Below are 14,673 nucleotides of genomic sequence, written 5' to 3'. Positions count from 1 at the left end.
AGTGCCTGTACATCCTCTCAGGCAAGAGGGGGTGAGAGAGTGAACTTTAACGGCAGCGCGCTTTCTCCACCATCCTACCTGCAAGACGAGGTCGGCGCGAGAGGTCCCTGTGGCGGCTCTCCTCCGGTGGCACCCAATGGGCCCCCACTCAAACTCCCTGCCTTTAGACACGCGGACCCTGAACTGGAAACGGACTGGATCTACCGAACTCCCTGAAAAATGATCACTGCGATGTGCTAGGGAAGTTTCTCCGCAAAAGATCTGGATACATTTTCATGTTTACTGGAGGTAAGTCTATGCACCTTATGTAGCCTTGTGTTATATTTGTTCATTCAGTCTATAAACTCAGGGATGCATAGTCTACGTGTTTTCATAATCCAGTGTCTTATTGCCTAAACAGTACAAACTTCACGTATAGGCTATAGTGATTTTGGCATGCAGGTCTCCCTTCTGTAGCCTAACGTTAAATCGGAGAAACAGAGGAGATTTTGGTTATGTCCTTTTTAGAAACTGAACTCGAAATATAACGGATTATTCCACAACAATGGAGGTTACCTAGGCCTAGATTCTTTATATGTCAATAGGTTATAACGGCTTGCAGGTTTAGATGGTTTCACATAAGCTAATGAGTTAGTGATACCAGGTCTTAATTGTTGCAGATCTTGATAATGAAAAAAAAATCATATCTGGACATAGAATGTTTAGCCTATATTAGAGCCTTTTAGATGCTTCTTTCTCTAAAAAAAAATCACTCTGCACGATTGCTAATTTTTCTATTTCACACACACACACACACACACACACACACACACACACACAATTACACAAATATCTTGGGAGTGTGTCGAAAGGTATCCATTCAGTATTTCACTGATGCTGTAACTACAGGAGGCTGTATATTGCTTGTGCGTAAAGATGCGTAGGTAACCCACTTGTAGTTCAACTCAGCATGTCAGGCTTGGTTTGGTTAAGGCACCTGTGATGAGCAGTCTGCATGCAATGAACCGCGGTTAAAAACGTCAGACACAGAGGCAAATTTAGAGGTCCACACACCTGGATTCTATCACACCTGCGGAGTTCCAAATATAGGCTACCAGTGTCATGCACACACGCAGGTGAGCCTGCGATGAGGGTGCATCTGTCGAGGGCAAATATGTGTCCAGGGCAGTGGAAAAGAAAGGACTATCAGTTGGTATTACAGTCTGTTCAGTTCCCCCCCCAAACCTAAAAATACTCCGAATCTCAAACGTGCGCCATAAGAACATGGACGCGATGAATAATTGAGCGCCGCGGAGCTGGGGATTCAGCGCAGGCAAAGGGGTCAGCTGTGTTCAGTCTCCGCGCTTCCTCGGACGCCCTGCTGCCTCGGCCTCGTTTAAGACCAGCCGTTCCTGGGAGGATGTTCCGCGGTATGGACCTATGGGACATGTGTAAAGTGGTCAACCACAAATCATGAAAACAGCATACAGGCCGGCAAGATCTTATGCGGATTCTTAACCCTAGAGTGTGTGTGTTTTCCCAAGTCCCAATCAATGGAGAAGAAAAAAAATCCTATAATATCTATTTTTTGAGTACCATTTTCTCCAAGACATAATTGACTTTAATTTAACAATTTTCTCACATTTCTAAAATTTAGCTCCTAAAAGCCTTTGTCTCAGACCAAGTCCAATTAAGGACCACTCAAGATACAAAATATTAATTATTTCCCTAACTGCACTGATGTTCTTAGGTTTCTGTCGGTTTCTTTTTTTGCTCCTTACAATGCAGCAACTGTCAGATACTATTTGCTTTATTTCTGTGAAATGAAGCAAAACAGCACCATTCTTCTCTGTGAAAGTGTTCTTTTGATTCAATATCTGTATGCCCTGTAGATGCCGTTCTTACCAACAGCGTTCTTGTCTGTTTGTTGTTTTGTTTTAGTTGGGGGTTAGTCACCGAGATATGTCAGAAGGAATCCTCTGTGAGACTGAAAGCAAACAAATGAAAGCAAACTCTGTGGCGGAGAGTACTGGGGTGACTGGGAAGTGTGTTGCAGTTATTGTGTGTGTTTGAGTGATTGGAAGTGTTTGAGGAAATGCTGAGTCACTTTAACAGAGGAAACCCACTCAAAGGCTGAGTCCTGGTGGATCTGCCCCAGATTTAAGTAATAGTGCAGTCCTGACAGATACAGTCGCCATGGGTGCAAATTCATTAAGTGTTTGAGAACAGTAAACATTTGATGATTTTTTCCCTTTAGCGGGGCTCTCTGTCTGTTTCTGTCTCTCTCTGTCTCTCTCTCTCTCTCTCTCTCTCTCTCTCTCTCACACACACACACACACACACACACACATACACACACACACACACACACGTTTGCAAGATTGCAAGAAACTGTCCAAATTTTAATTAGCTATGTTTAGTAATACTGTCCCCCCTCTGTTAGCTCACACCCAGAATTCAACATGAGTAATATTTACGAGTCTGCTGCCACCACCCTGGACCTGTTCAACACGCCATGCCTCACTAAGGTGGAGCTGCGTGTGGCCTGTCGAAGCCTCTCTGACCGGGATGCTCTGTCCAAGCCAGATCCCTGCGTAGTGCTCAAGATGCAATCCCATGGCCAGTGGTTCGAGGTGGGTGTACCCGCTCTTCTCTTCCCACGGAAAAACCCTGTTCTAAGCTTTTCAGTTCCCCCGTCATACTACACTCATCTCTAAAGTACCAGTTGTGGCTTTTTTGTTCTTTTTTATAGCCGTTTTGTCCGAGTGGCAGCCTCAGTCAATGTGTGTGTGTGTGAGAGAGAATGTGTGTGTGTGTATGTGTATGTGAGAGAGGGAATGTGTGTGTGTGTGTGTGTGTGTGTGTGTGTGTGTGTTGTTGGTGTGTCTGTGTGTGTGTTTGTAAGGTCATTTGGCTGGAATCATTACAGACGTTGTTTGCCATGTGAAGTGGTCGAGAAACAGTTTTGTAAACTAATCCCTTTTATAAGCTCTGAAAAAAGTAAAGATATGCATCTGCACCAATGATATGCTCTCTCTCTGTGGGTGTGTTGGGGGGTGATCATAATGTTCTTGTAATGGTATAAAGTAAAAAGCAAAGTTTGCTTGAGAAAGGCAGATTTGGAAATGATTCATTTGTTTGTGCCTGTGTGTGTGTGTGCAACAAACTTGAAAGCATCTTTGAGTAGACCCAATTTAATTAAAATACTCACATGTACAACTTTGACTGTGTGTGTGTGTGTGTGTGTGTGTGTGTGTGTGTGTGTGTGTGAGTGAGAGAGAGAGAGAAAGGAGTTTTGTGTGTGTGTGTGCGTGGGTGGGTGGGTGGGTGGGTTTTTCTGTGTGTGTGAGAGAGAATGTGTGTGTGTGTGTGTGTGTGTGTGTGTTAAGATAAGACCCTTTGCAATGAAAGCCAAGTGTAGACTTGGTCCTTACTGTGTGCAACAGATTAAAGCAACTCCAAAGAACTTTTCCTCTGTCACACGCACCATTTGTTTATCCAGCACCGGCTTTGCAAATAACAATGTCCACAGACAAGCTAGAACATGTTGCATGATTTTATGAAAGTATGATGTATTGCGACATCAGATGCAAGTCAAATTTGTAGTTTCTCATGTCTCATCATTCCATCGAACTACAGATCCGCTACCGATCCGCAAACTTACATGAATGCGGTTATAGTCGATAGAGGGGCTGCGGTTTAATGCAGAAAGTGCCGTTCACCCTGTTATGAGTTGATGAACCACTGAAACGATTTTGGAAACATTATTTTATGGTACAAAAAACTCTTTGGTGTTGCTTTAAGGTTGTGTGCACTGCTAATTCAATGTCTATTTCACACACAAACATACACACACATGAAAGATATTGTTTTCATTTGCCATGTGTGTTTTTGTTAGGCATGAGCTGATTGGCTGTGGTTGGGATGAGCTAGTTAGCATATTGCTTATATTTGATTGATGTAAGGTGAGAACAGATTGACTATGAGTATGAGTTCTTGCTGTAAGCTGCGAACTGATTGGCTCAACAAGGTTGCTGTGAGGAGAGGTGTGCTCTGATTGGCTGGCTGCCATTTTCAGGTGGACCGTACGGAGATCATCCGCAGCAGCAGTAGCCCGGTGTTCTCGAAGGTGTTCACGGTGGACTTCTACTTCGAGGAGGTGCAGAGACTTCGCTTCGAGCTGCATGACATCAGCAGCCACAACGGCCTGAAGGATGCAGACTTCCTGGGCGCCATGGAGTGCACTCTGGGTCAGGTGAGAGCACTTTTGACCAGGTACTGTAAGCACACTTACAGTATAATGCACAGTCATGTACCGTAAGTGCACATGATGATATATGTGAGTGCACTTTTAACCAGGTACGCACACCTGTTCACAGGTGAATGCACACTTGTGTAAGCACACATGAGGATAGGTGTGCGCACAGGTACATGTGAGTGAGTTGAGCAGATGAACACACTTGTGAATACTAGGTGAGTACACACTTAGAGAGTTGGGTACACAGAAGTTGAGATGAGTATGCACAAGTGCACACTTATGTAAGTATACATGTGGGTAGGTTCGTGCACAGTTGGACTTGTGAGTGCACTTTTGAGCGCACACTTTTGAATCCACTTTGAGAGGTGAACAGTACAAGCTCAGGCAGGAGGAGGCATTTAGACAGTACTCCCCCACCAGGTGAGTGCACAATGGGGCAGGTGGATGTCTGCTTAAGCAGGTCAGTACCCTTTCAGTTTGGAGAGACCCAGTTAGTCCAGGAGAGTGTGTACAGTATGTCAGTAGTGTTAGTGTATGAGAATACATGCATGCAGATGAGAGATGAGGACACACACATTGGCCAGTGTTATATCTGTGTGAGACATAGATAGACAGACAGATACATACTTAATTGACCTCTTGTGAAATTTAGGAGGGCTCGCTAGGGTCTAAGTGACATAATTATCATTGTCTGAGAGTGTGTGTGTGCCAGGCTGTGTGGACATCTGTGTGTGGACATCTGCAAGGCCTTCAGCAGTGCATGCAGACGAGAAACTATGCCATGCATCAGTGGTGTCCAGGCTGTTTTCCGTGTGTGTCTCGGCACACAAGTATAATCAAAGCATTAGACAGAAGATTACCTGCTCAGAGGTGGGAGTAATCTGCACACTGTGTGTGTGTGTGTGTGTGTGTGTGTGTGTGTGTGTGTGTGTGTGTGTGTGTGTGGTGTAGGTGTGTGTGTGTGTGTGTGTGTGTGTGTGTGTGTGTGTGTGGTGTAGCCTAGTGTGTGTGTGGTGTAGTCAGGGAGAGAATGATCATGTTGTGCCTCGTCTTCCACAGATTGTGTCCCAGAGAAAACTGTCCAAAGCTCTACTGAAGCAGGGAAACACAGCAGGCAAATCCTCCATCACGGTGAGAGAAACACACACACACACACACACACACACACATACACGCACAGACACACACACACACACACACACACACACACACACACACACACACACACACACACACACACAGACACACACTCAGACACACACACACACACACACACACACACACACACACAAAGACACACAACACACATGTACAGACACTGACATACACACAGACATACACACAGACACACACAGACACACACACACACACACACACACACACACACACACGCACATAGACACACACATACACACACACAAAGACACACACAGAGACAGACACAAAGACACCGACACAAACACACAAAGACACACACACACACACACACACACACACACACACACACACACACACACACACACACACACACAATTTCAGATCATGTCAGCTCAGATACATATATGCTGCACAAACACATATGCTAACAACGCACCTATCAATGTGTTTGATTGCTTCACAGGTTACAGCGGAAGAGCTCTCTGGGAACAATGATTATGTGGAGTTGGCTTTTAGTGCCCGCAAACTAGACGACAAGGTGTGTGTGTGTTTGTGTGTGTGTGTGTGTCTGTCTGTGTGTGTGTGTGTGTGTGTATGTGTCTGTATTTGTGTTTATGGGAATCTCAGAATAATTCACAAATCAATACTGTCATACTACGCCACAATAATGATAACATCACGATGCAGCGACTCTGCGATACATTGATAGAAATTAATCTACAACTCATCACAATATCTGTGTAACTGAGGCCGAAAAAATGCCTCTATGTAGGCAAGAATACTCCTAAGAAATTGCTTCCCCTGATTCATTTGATATATGCACTATACTGTCCATTCAAGATGGGACTAGAACGTGAAATTGGTCAGTTTATTCATTTAAGAGCAACTGCATATTTGCTGCTAGTGTATCGATAATGTATCACAATTCGATGTTCAATATTTTGTCCTACCCCATTTGTGAATGTGTGTGTATATGTGTTTGTTTGTGAGTGTTTGTGTTGTATATGTGTGTGAGTTTTTGCTTGTGTGTGTTTGTGAGAGTTTGTTTTTTCTGAATGTGTGTATATGTGTATATGAGTTTGTTTGTTTGTGAGTTTTTGTGTGTATGTGTATGAGTTTGTGTTTTATGAATGTATGTATATATGTGTGTGTGTTTTATGATACTCTGTTTGCAGGATTTCTTCAGTAAATCAGACCCCTTTTTGGAAATCTTCAGAATAAACGACGATGGCTCTGGATCGCTTGTACACAGAACTGAGGTACATGTTTCACATACACTCACTTCCTATCTCTGTGTCTCTTTCACACACACACACACACACACACACACACACACACACACACACACACACACACACAAGCAAACACATTGCTTATGCAAGTATTTGTGGTGATTTTGTGAGAGTAGTTCTAAAGTGTGTGTGTATTTTTTTGTTTGACAGACCATCATGAATAACTTAAGTCCCGTCTGGAAATCTTTTAAAGTCTCTCTCAACACACTCTGCAGTGGAGATGAGGACCGTCAGCTCAAGGTAAGGGTGTTTGGCTCGGGGTCATGGTGCAAAGGACCCTAGAGTGAAATTACTCCGAACCATCGCTTTAAGGCCCATTCCCACCAAGAACGATAACGATTACTATAAATAAATATCGTTCTCGTTAATATAAATGACGACGTTCACACATAAACTATAACGATAACGACATGAAGAACGATATCGCTGGGGATAAAAAGCTAATAGCCAATCAGAACCCATCGAATTTTAACCGTCACATTCATTAACACAAGGAGAGACTTTGTTGTCATCGTTGTTCAGTGTGAATACAAAAGGACATGTACTGTTTGCACACTGTTTGACATTGTCTCACACACACACACACACACACACACACACACAGAGCTAGTGCTAAAGTCATTGATTGGCAATTGATGTGTGATTGACATGGATTGGCACTGATTGCTATTTTGGACACCTGTGGGTCAGTGTGCCCCAGTGCATGGATGAGAGATGTTTATGCATTCAGTTCACGGAGCATCTAACACCAGTAACAATCAAGACAGGACTTAGGCTGTGATGGAAGGTGGACAGTCACACACACAGACACACACAGACACACACAGACACAGACACAGACACACACACACACACACACACACACACACACACACACACACACACACACACACACACACACAGGGCCCTAACGCAGCGCATAACATATTCTTATCACAACATAAAGTTTATTCCTATCTTACACTCAAACATTTCGCCATGCCCTTCTCTTTTATTACATGATGCGCCCAGGGGTGTGCCAATTAACGACATGAGGTGTGATCTGGCGTGTGATCTAAAAATCGCTATCTTACACTATCTAAAAAGCATTACGCCACTGACCAAGAAAAAACTAGTCTATAGCGAAAGGCATATATGAAGCAGAGCTGAAGACGCACTGTCACGAGATGTAAGCGGCAACTCTTCTGCAGGATAAATGTCCTTAGGTTTTTTATTCAGTCATTCGAACATTATTGGGGTAAGTGTTGCTTTTTTCAGGCTATGTTTTCGATGGTAACCCATTGTCAGTCAATAGTGAAAGTAATTAACTGTGTATGTAACTGTTTTGTCGTTGACTATGGCACCACAGTGAAGTTAGATTCACTTTGCCTATGAGTTCAAATCTAGACGAGTGCAGATGTGTGTAGCTTATACTCTGCTAGTCACAAACAGGTTTTAGTTAAACATGGTTTAGTGGAATACCTGTTCTATACGGTTTCGCGAGCAGGCAGATTCCATAAAATGCGCCGGTGACCATCAAAATACTGATGCACTGTTTGATGTCGCGCTGCTTGTTGTTAAAGGGAATGAGAGATGTCACTCTCATTGGCTCTCATTGGATGTTACGCCCAAAACACACCCATGACTGATTACAGTTTTTTTCAATCGCTAACAAGCGCTTACCCATACTTCAGATACTTTTTCTAAACTCTTAACACAGACTCACACCTACAAAACACAACTGGCCAAATGGATAATTTTCTTCTCAAAAACACATTTTGTTAAATATACTACTAACACATCTTTCTCTGCACACACTAACTTTACCAAAACACTGGAAATCTGACTCAAAATGAAATTATTCTGTCAATGAATAACACTTGTTTTCACTTCACAAGGTACATGCAGTCAATCAAAGTACACCAGGTTTCAAAATACTGGCTATTGTTGACATTACAAAAACTGCAACGTCTTTTATGTTTCAGTTTTACAGGTATTTGCATGCAAAACATGCTATCCACCGTTTTTACACTAAATTTCTTGGTTGGGAACTGTATGGCCACATGTAATGTTCACATTCAAAAGCATTCCAGTAAATTAGCAAATCAGTTTTTTTTCCCCTTTACTGTTTACTACAGGAGGTACAGTAGAAATACTGTTTACAGTATGATAGAACAGAAAAAGTTTTACAGTATTGCTTGAATACAGTGAACAAAATATCCATGAAACACACAAGAGCATTCTGAACAAAAAACAACAGCAAAAAGCCCAGATAAAAAGGGGGGTGGGGGGGGACTAAAAAAAAGCACAAATTACTGTATCTAATCTCTGCGATCTTCAGGGTTAGGCTACATGTTTCCATCAACATCGCATCTGATATTATCCAAGGCGATGCACCTGGGATAAAACCATTTGGTAGCAGAAGCAGAGCAGAAGCAGAGGTTTTTATACTGTATCTAAGGTTTGGAATATTGTGTTTGCTATTGTGGGATGTTGTGTGTTAACATTCATAAATACTACAAAAACAATCCATAGTTTTGTTAGGAGGTATAGCTTGTTTGTTAAGAAAATGTAAGCATTGTGGAAATGTGTTCACTGACTGCATATTGTGTGAAAACGACATGAAATGTGTGAATGGTATTGCCACAAAAGACCGATGCTGTGCTAATTGTGTTTAGAGTTTTGAAAATGTGACAACTGGTTAGACAAACGCTTGTTAGTGACTGAAAAAAACTGTACTACAGGAGGTACAGTAGAAATACTGTTTACAGTATGATGAACAGAAAAAGTTTTACAGTATTGCTTACAGTGAACAAAATATCCATGAAACACACAGGAGCATTCTGAACAAAAAAACAACAGCAAAAAGCCCAGATAAAAAGGGAGGAGCTAAAAAAAGGACAAAATTACTGTATCTAATCTCTGCGATCTTCAGGATCTTCAGGGTTAGGCCACATATTTTCATCAACATCGCATTGATTACATGGTCAATGCTAGTGGCATGAATTTCATCACTGACAACAGTTCTTGCAGTCTTTGGAATGCCACCACCACACATTCTTACACATCTACCTTGCCCTCTCTTTGGGCCTGCTCTTTTTCCCTGGCCCTGCTCCTCTCACTGCTCCTGCATCTCTCACTGGGCCTGCTCTTCTCCCTGGGCCCCTTGCTCTTACTCTTCCTCGTCCAGACATTACAGTGTTTGTCTTTTTCTGTTTCTTAAAACATCACTCCTCAAAGTCCTCCTTTTACTGAATACAGTAAGTGTCAATGTAATAGAAAAAAATAACCCCTGCCACTGAGTCTAAGCCAGACTGGAATCAGCTGTAGTTGGCCCAATTCACCCAACATAAATCAGTTGTGTGTCAATTACAGTTTTTCTCGATTGCTTTTACCTGCTTAAGTAAACTAGAACCCACTTGGTCTTCATGACTACCTTCTTTGCAAAGCAGAAGTCATCTCTTGCGAATGTGTTCACATATTTTCATTGGGTTCACACATTTCTCACACCCTTTTGCAAAACAGTTAACACAGGTGTCATTCAAAAGCCCCAAACTCTACTGGTTTTCCCATGCTAAACAAAAGGAAAACATCTTTTCACAGGTGGTATAGATTCCTTGCTTAAGTCGGAATCTCTGATACACCTGTGTGAAACTCCTTTGCACAATTCTTCAATCAGCAATCATTCATTATACATAAGAGATGTCTGTTCTGTGTTGCTATTTGCAAGTATGGATCTAATGCACATTTAGACAAAGTACTGTATTGCCTATTTGGTGGAGAAAACAGTACAACAGGTGTTGACTGTAGGTCTATTTCGATGAAAAATGACAAGTTGTAGTTCAATGAAATTTGCTGTATCTTGCTAGGTATTTACTTTATGTCTTACATGTCAATGGCAGTTACATCTTGGGAGGAATGAATAAATTATTTTTTATTCAGTACATTTTGTCTTTTTTCAAAGTTTTTTTCTGATACCAGAAAAATGAGAAAGTAATGGAACAGACATAGCAAAAATGCTCATTTTGAGAACTAGATTTTGCATTTTGTTGTCCAGTGTGTAATGATTGATTAAAGAGTGTTTTTTAATTGGCAACAAGTTGTAGTGTTTGAAGGCAAGATTTGCTTTTGCTGCATGTTTTAAGTGTTTTGAGAGAGTAACAGCCTTTTGCAAGCAAAATGTGTAATTTTCGAGTGCTTTTGTTCAGACACGTTCAAGTTCAAGTTTTAACTGTTTTGAGAGCGTGATTTCAGAGTTGACACAGGTATCAAAACGATCGAGAAAAACTGTATTCAAATTGTTTGTTTATTATCAGCTGAGATATATTGTTTTTGAACTGATATCATTGCAGAAGCAGAGGTTTTTATACCGTATCTAAGGTTTGGAATATTGTTTTTGCTACTGTGGGATGTTGTGTGTTAACATTCATAAATACTGCAAAAACAATCCATAATTTTGTTGGAAGGTATAGCTTGTCTGTTAAGAAAATGTAAGCATTGTGGAAATGTGTTCACTGACTGCATATCGTGTGAAAACGACATGAAATGTGTGAATGGTATGGCCACAAAAGACCGATGCTGTGCTAACTGTATTTAGAGTTTTGAAAATGTGACAACTGGTTGGACAAACACTTGTTAGCAACTGAAAAAAAACTGTAAGAAACATAAGAACCGCCTTTTTGCGCCAAGTGCCAGATGTTTGATAACAAAACCACCCCCAATGTGGACTGGACAAACCCCTAAATTTATTTAAGCTATTCGCCAGTGACCATGCGTTTTAGATAGGACCCAAAGATTCACACACACAGAGTCACACACACACACAGACACATGCACACACACAGACACAAAATATTCTGTGTGTGTATTAGTATGTGTGTCCACTCAGCCACATCCAGGGGGGAAAGGTGAATAGGACACACACACACACACACACATCCACAAGTACAGGGGGGAAAAGGTGAGTAGGATGTCAGCAGCAGGACAGGAGGGCAGCATAAGAGGCCACGTTTGGCATTGATTTATTGACTGACTTCCTTTTGGGAGCATACTGATGAAGCCTTATTTATAGGCTTTCACATGGCTGTCACAGCAGAGCAGGGTTGCATCTCTCAACATTGACACGGAACATACGGCTTAAATATACATATACACTTATATTTATATATGAACACACACAAACACAAACACACACACACACACACACACACACACACACACACAGAGAAACACATGAGACTACATGACCATGAGAAAAAGGAGAGATAAAAAAGACTATATTCTCTTCTTCTTATCTCCACACACACACACTCACACATACATACACAGGATTCCGTAATTAAAACAGAATCTGCTTTAGCTGTGATGCATAAAGAGGAGCAGTCTGTCCTCTCTGTCTCTCACACACACATACACACACACACACACACACACACACACCCACCCACCCACCCACACACACACACACACACCCACCCACCCACCCACACACACACACACACACACACACACACACACACACACACACACACACACACACACACACACACACATATTCACACTGACACAGTGAATGCCAGTTAGAGAAGAGAGTGAGTGGGATAGGGTGTGAGGACAAGTGAAAATGGGAGCCAGTCAAACTTATTACTGTAATATTCCACTGTAGGGTGTGGGTGTGGGTTTGACTGTTTCTCTGGCAAACATTTAGTGACCACTGCACATTTTTTTTGATGTCATATGGTTGCTGAGTGACATTCGAATGAGTTGACGGTCATATTCAAAATGAATAGACCACTGCAAATTTGAATATGACCGCCAACTCATTCAAATGTCACTCAGCAACCATAGGATGACATCAGGAAAATGTGCAGTGGTCTCTTAATTTTTTCAGAGCTGTATATATGTGCCTGTGTGTGTTTGTGTCTGTGTGTGTGTGTGTGTGTGTGTGTTAGTGTGTGTGTGTTAGTGTGTGAGTGTGTGTGTGTCTGTCTATGTGTATGCATGTGGTGTGTATCAAACATTATACTGTAGGTAGGTGGAGATGTACTAGGGCTGGGCGATATATCAATATAAAAGATACTGCATATCGATATATTTTAAAATGCGATATGGAATTAGACCATATCGCATATATCGATATAGTTCAAATTTGCACCGTGATCCTTGCTCCACGCAAGCCGCTGACCGGAGATATATTTTTTTATTTAAATGTGCACCTTACGGAGCTTTGATTTCAAAAAAGGCACTGCAGTTTTATGTTTACATTTTATTGTTATAGTAGTGAGTTTTCAATAAAACTACTCATATTTGACTGAACATTTCATTTTACAGCTCTAACTTTGCGGAAAAAATAGCGGGATATATATCGTATATCGATATTCAACCTAAATATATCGGGATATGACTTTTGGTCTACAGTATATAGCCCAGTCCTAAGATATACACAGCTCACAGATGAATATGGCTGATCAACATCTCTCATACTGTACATGATGTTCCTGCTGCATCAGTCAGTGTTAGAAGTGCACTCAGTACAGTCCCACATATACAATTAAGTGTGTGTGTGTGTGCGTGTGTGCATGCGTGTGTGTGTGTGTGTGTATGATAGAGCGACTACTAAAAGTCCTGTGCCAGAATTCAGGTGAGGGCCGTGCCATTTGAGATGGGAAAATAGGCAATTACTGTAACTAATTAATTAATCAACTAACAGGCAACAGCTTCAAACAGTTCTTTTCCTTGCTTTGATTCTCAAATCATCATTCATCATTATCATTCTCTGATCAAGATATCAGATGTGATTTGTTGTTGAGCTCAGAAGAAGGTGTGTTTGTGGCTATTTTGCTGATTGAGCTGGCAGGTGTTGTTGTATAGTTTATATTCACAGTATTTTATTGGTTATGATCGTGGTATTTTGTCCAAAGCGACTCACAGCATAAGAACACTACATTACTTAGTAAAAAGAATTCTCTCTCTGTTGACAGTGTGCATAGAGATGATTCACTGTTCTCCCACAGATATCATAGCACTTATTCCACCTGACAAGCTCGTGAGCAAAGATCATCAAATATTCACTGCCTCTTCACACCGTCTCTGGCCATGACAGAGGAGTTTCCATGACGACTTAGTCAGGGTGGTCTGTACCGGTCCGCTCCCCCAGTGGGGTGTCTCCATGGCTGCAAGAGTTAATCAACATCTAGTTACCCCTGGCGCTGGGTTCAGACCCCTATACCTGCTGAAAAGGATCAGAAGTATTGTGAAAATGGGATTATGAGAAACTGGGAAAAACTGAGCTTTAATCTTTTATCTTCTGGATTAGCTACTGCTTTAGCTGGTGTGCCACAGCTGTATAAGCCAGAGAGAGAGAGAGAGAGAGAGAGAGAGAGAGAGAGACTTCCTGGTTCCTTTGAATTTACATTACATTTACATTCTATTAGATTAGATTAGATCTTTAATATGAGCACAGATGAATATTTAGTCCAGTGTATAAGGAAGGCTCATGTTAATGGAGCACATTATAGTGTGACGCACCTATACTGTAGTGTGGACTAAAAGCTTGCTAGTCTTTCAGACTCGTGCTGTAATTATCTTGGCGTATAAACACTTAAACATCTAAAACACACATTCTCTGAATTCCTCTTCTCTGCTGAAGTAGTTTCTGCAACTTATTTGGAGGCAGCAGCATGCAGAGATGCACACACACACACACACACACACACACACACACACACACACACACACACACACACACACACACACGCACACACACACACATACTGTACACAAACACACACACACACATACACACACACACACACACACACACACACACACACACACACACACACACACACACAGAGAGATACACATGCACACAGACACAAACACATGCACTCCTACATCTATGTTTACTCATCTAGAGACACACACACACACACATTGATGTTGCTGCGTTACTGAGGAGGCTGAAAAGTCAGCAGTAGCATCTGTGCATTAATATTTTAATAGGCC

At 41.7% G+C, this 14,673-nt stretch overlaps 1 protein-coding gene across 2 annotated transcripts in view; it reads left to right on the top strand.

Moving 5' to 3' along the window:
* Positions 1-39: 39 nt before the first annotated feature.
* Positions 40-14,673, top strand: part of cpne4b (copine IVb) — a 29,276-nt gene continuing 14,642 nt past the window's right edge. For both annotated transcript variants that reach the window (XM_048230216.1, XM_048230215.1), the window contains exons 1-7: positions 40-288; positions 2,423-2,612; positions 4,058-4,234; positions 5,297-5,368; positions 5,859-5,933; positions 6,571-6,654; positions 6,838-6,927. In XM_048230216.1, coding sequence (XP_048086173.1) covers positions 2,442-2,612; positions 4,058-4,234; positions 5,297-5,368; positions 5,859-5,933; positions 6,571-6,654; positions 6,838-6,927 — 669 coding nt within the window. In that variant the 5' untranslated portion in view covers positions 40-288; positions 2,423-2,441. The remainder of the gene's footprint in view (positions 289-2,422; positions 2,613-4,057; positions 4,235-5,296; positions 5,369-5,858; positions 5,934-6,570; positions 6,655-6,837; positions 6,928-14,673) is intronic.

Source organism: Alosa alosa, chromosome 20 (genome assembly GCF_017589495.1).
Source record: "Alosa alosa isolate M-15738 ecotype Scorff River chromosome 20, AALO_Geno_1.1, whole genome shotgun sequence".
NCBI lineage: Eukaryota > Metazoa > Chordata > Actinopteri > Clupeiformes > Clupeidae > Alosa > Alosa alosa.
The sequence above is the reverse complement of the archived record's forward strand: the minus strand, read 5'-3'. Positions and strand labels throughout refer to the sequence as shown.